The sequence below is a fragment of the Mesoplodon bidens genome, assembly GCF_964165515.1.
Source record: "Mesoplodon bidens genome assembly, chromosome: 9".
NCBI lineage: Eukaryota > Metazoa > Chordata > Mammalia > Artiodactyla > Ziphiidae > Mesoplodon > Mesoplodon bidens.
Window position 1 is genome coordinate 68,129,295 of NC_138166.1, and position 2,394 is coordinate 68,131,688.

At 36.0% G+C, this 2,394-nt stretch overlaps 1 protein-coding gene across 1 annotated transcript; it reads right to left on the minus strand.

The window, feature by feature from the left end:
- Positions 1 to 1,077: 1,077 nt before the first annotated feature.
- Positions 1,078 to 1,609, minus strand: LOC308622649 (ubiquitin-ribosomal protein eS31 fusion protein-like; the record flags this gene model as incomplete). The annotated part of the gene is made up of 1 exon (XM_081244216.1): positions 1,078 to 1,609. The coding sequence occupies one exon, from the start codon at positions 1,607 to 1,609 to the stop codon at positions 1,142 to 1,144; it is 468 nt and encodes a 155-aa protein (XP_081100342.1). The 3' UTR covers positions 1,078 to 1,141.
- Positions 1,610 to 2,394: the final 785 nt, after the last annotated feature.

A 2,394-nucleotide genomic window follows, 5' to 3' on the forward strand; every position in this document is an offset into this window, starting at 1 on the left:
AACTATTATATTAATATTCTACTAGCAAATGTGTCATTATTCATCAACACTTAGGACAAATATTACCCAGCAATAACTGAGTTTGGTGTTACTCTTTGAGTGGAACAAAGATTTTAGTATATTTAACCTTCCTTTCACACTCTCTTTTAGTCCTTGGAAGCAGCTCTCAGTATGATACTCTGTCTATAGTGGCATTTTCAGTATATATAGTGGCATTATATATACTGCCAATATAGTGGCATTTTCAGTACCTTGCCATAAAGAAAAGTTATTTGCTTGTTTCATTTCAACAGAGTGAAATTCAGGTCCCTGTAGTCTCTTTTTCCCTAGTTATTTAAATATATCTTATTGCTCTTGAGGTTACTTAATACCTACAGTTGACCTTTGAACAACGTAGGGGTTAGGAACGTTGACCCTCTGTGCAGTTGAAAATCCTCATAAAACTTACAGCCAGCCCTTGGTATCCTAGTTTCCTCTATGTCCACAGTTTCACATCCACAGATTCAACCAACCGCAGATCATGTTATACTGTAGTATTTACAATTGAAAAACATTTACTATTGAATCCATGCAGTTCAAATCCATGTTGTTCAAGGGTCAACCATATTTTTTTCCAATTTTCTTTTAGTGTGGTAAAATACATATAAAATTTACCATCTTAACCATTTTTAGGTGTACACTTCAGTGATAATAAATACATTAGTAATGTGCTACCGTCACCACTATGCATCTTCAGAACACATTTTATCCTGAAAAACTGAAACTCTATGCCTAGTAAATAATAACTCCCCATTGCCCTCTCCATCCAGCCCCTGGAAACCACCATTCTACTTTCTGTCACTATGATTTTAATCACTCTAAGCGCCTCATAATAATGGAATCAAAAAATACTTTGTCTTTTTGCATATATATATACACCATATTTCACTTACCCATCATCTGTAGGTGAACACTTGGTTTGCTTCCACATTTTGGCTATTATGAATATTGCTGCTATGAACATGGGTATACAAATATCTCTGAGACCCAGATTTTAGTTCTTTTGGGCATATACCCAGAAGTGGGATTGCTAATATATTGTCTTTCTTTTTTTTTTTTTTTTTAGTTCATTAGTTCATGTCTTTTATTAACCAATATACAATCAATTGTCTTCTGGTTTGTTGAAACAATAGGTCAGACAACATTTGCCACAATAATGTCTGTCAAAGTGGCTGGCCATAAAAACTCCAGCACCACATTCATCTGAAGGGCACTCCCGACAAAGGTGACTGATTTTGCCATTATCATCCACCTTATAGTATTTCAGGACAGCCAGTTTAACCTTCTTTCTCTTATGCTTGTTCTTCTTGGGAGTGGTGTAAGACTTCTTCCTTTTCTTAGCGCCACCATGAAGTCTCAACACAAGATGAAGAGTGGACTCCTTTTGAATGTTGTAGTCAGACAAAGTACATCCATCTTCCAGTTGCTTGCCAGCAAAGATCAGCCTTTGCTGGTCAGGAGGAATTCCTTCCTTGTCCTGGGGCTTGGTCTTTACATTTTCTGTTGTATCCGGGGGTTCGACCTCGAGAGTGACGGTCTTCCCCATCAGGGTCTTCACGAAAGTCTGCATATTGGTGGCGCTGCCACTGCAGATGGCGGATCTGAAAAGCTGTATTTCTATTTTTAATCATTGAGGAACAATCATGTTATTTTTCCACCGTGGCTATACTATTTTACATTTCCACCAACAGTGCACAGGGTTTCTAATTTCACCACATCCTTGCCCACATGTGTTATTTTCTGTTTGTTCATATAGTATATAGTAGCCATCCTAATGGGTTTGAGATGGTATTTCATTGCAGCTTTGATATTTCATTTCTCTAATGAGTAGTGATGTTGAGCATCTTTTCATGTGTTTATTGGACATTTGTATATCTTCGCTGGAGAAATGTTTCTTCAAGTTTTTTATCCATTTTTGAATTGGGTGGTTTTTTTTGTTATTGAGCTTTAGGAGTTCTCTCTATATATGATAAGGGATATTAATCCCTTACCATGTATATGATTTGCAAATATTTTCTTCCATTCTGCAGGTTGCCTGGCACTCTGTTGATAGTGCCATTTGATGCACAAAATTTTAACATTTTTGTTGTCCAATTTATCTATTTTTTCTTCTGTTGCCTATCTCTTTAGTGTCATATCCAATAAATCACTGCCAAATCCAATGTTGCAAAGATTTTGTCTTATGTTTTCTTCAAAGAGTTTTATCATTTTAACTCTTACATTTAAGTCTTTGATCCATTTTAAGTTAATTTTTGTATATGGTGTTAAGTAAGGGTCTAACTCATTCTTTTGTATGTGGATATCGACTTTTCCCAGCACCATTTATTGAAAAGGCTTTCCTTTCCCCATAGAATG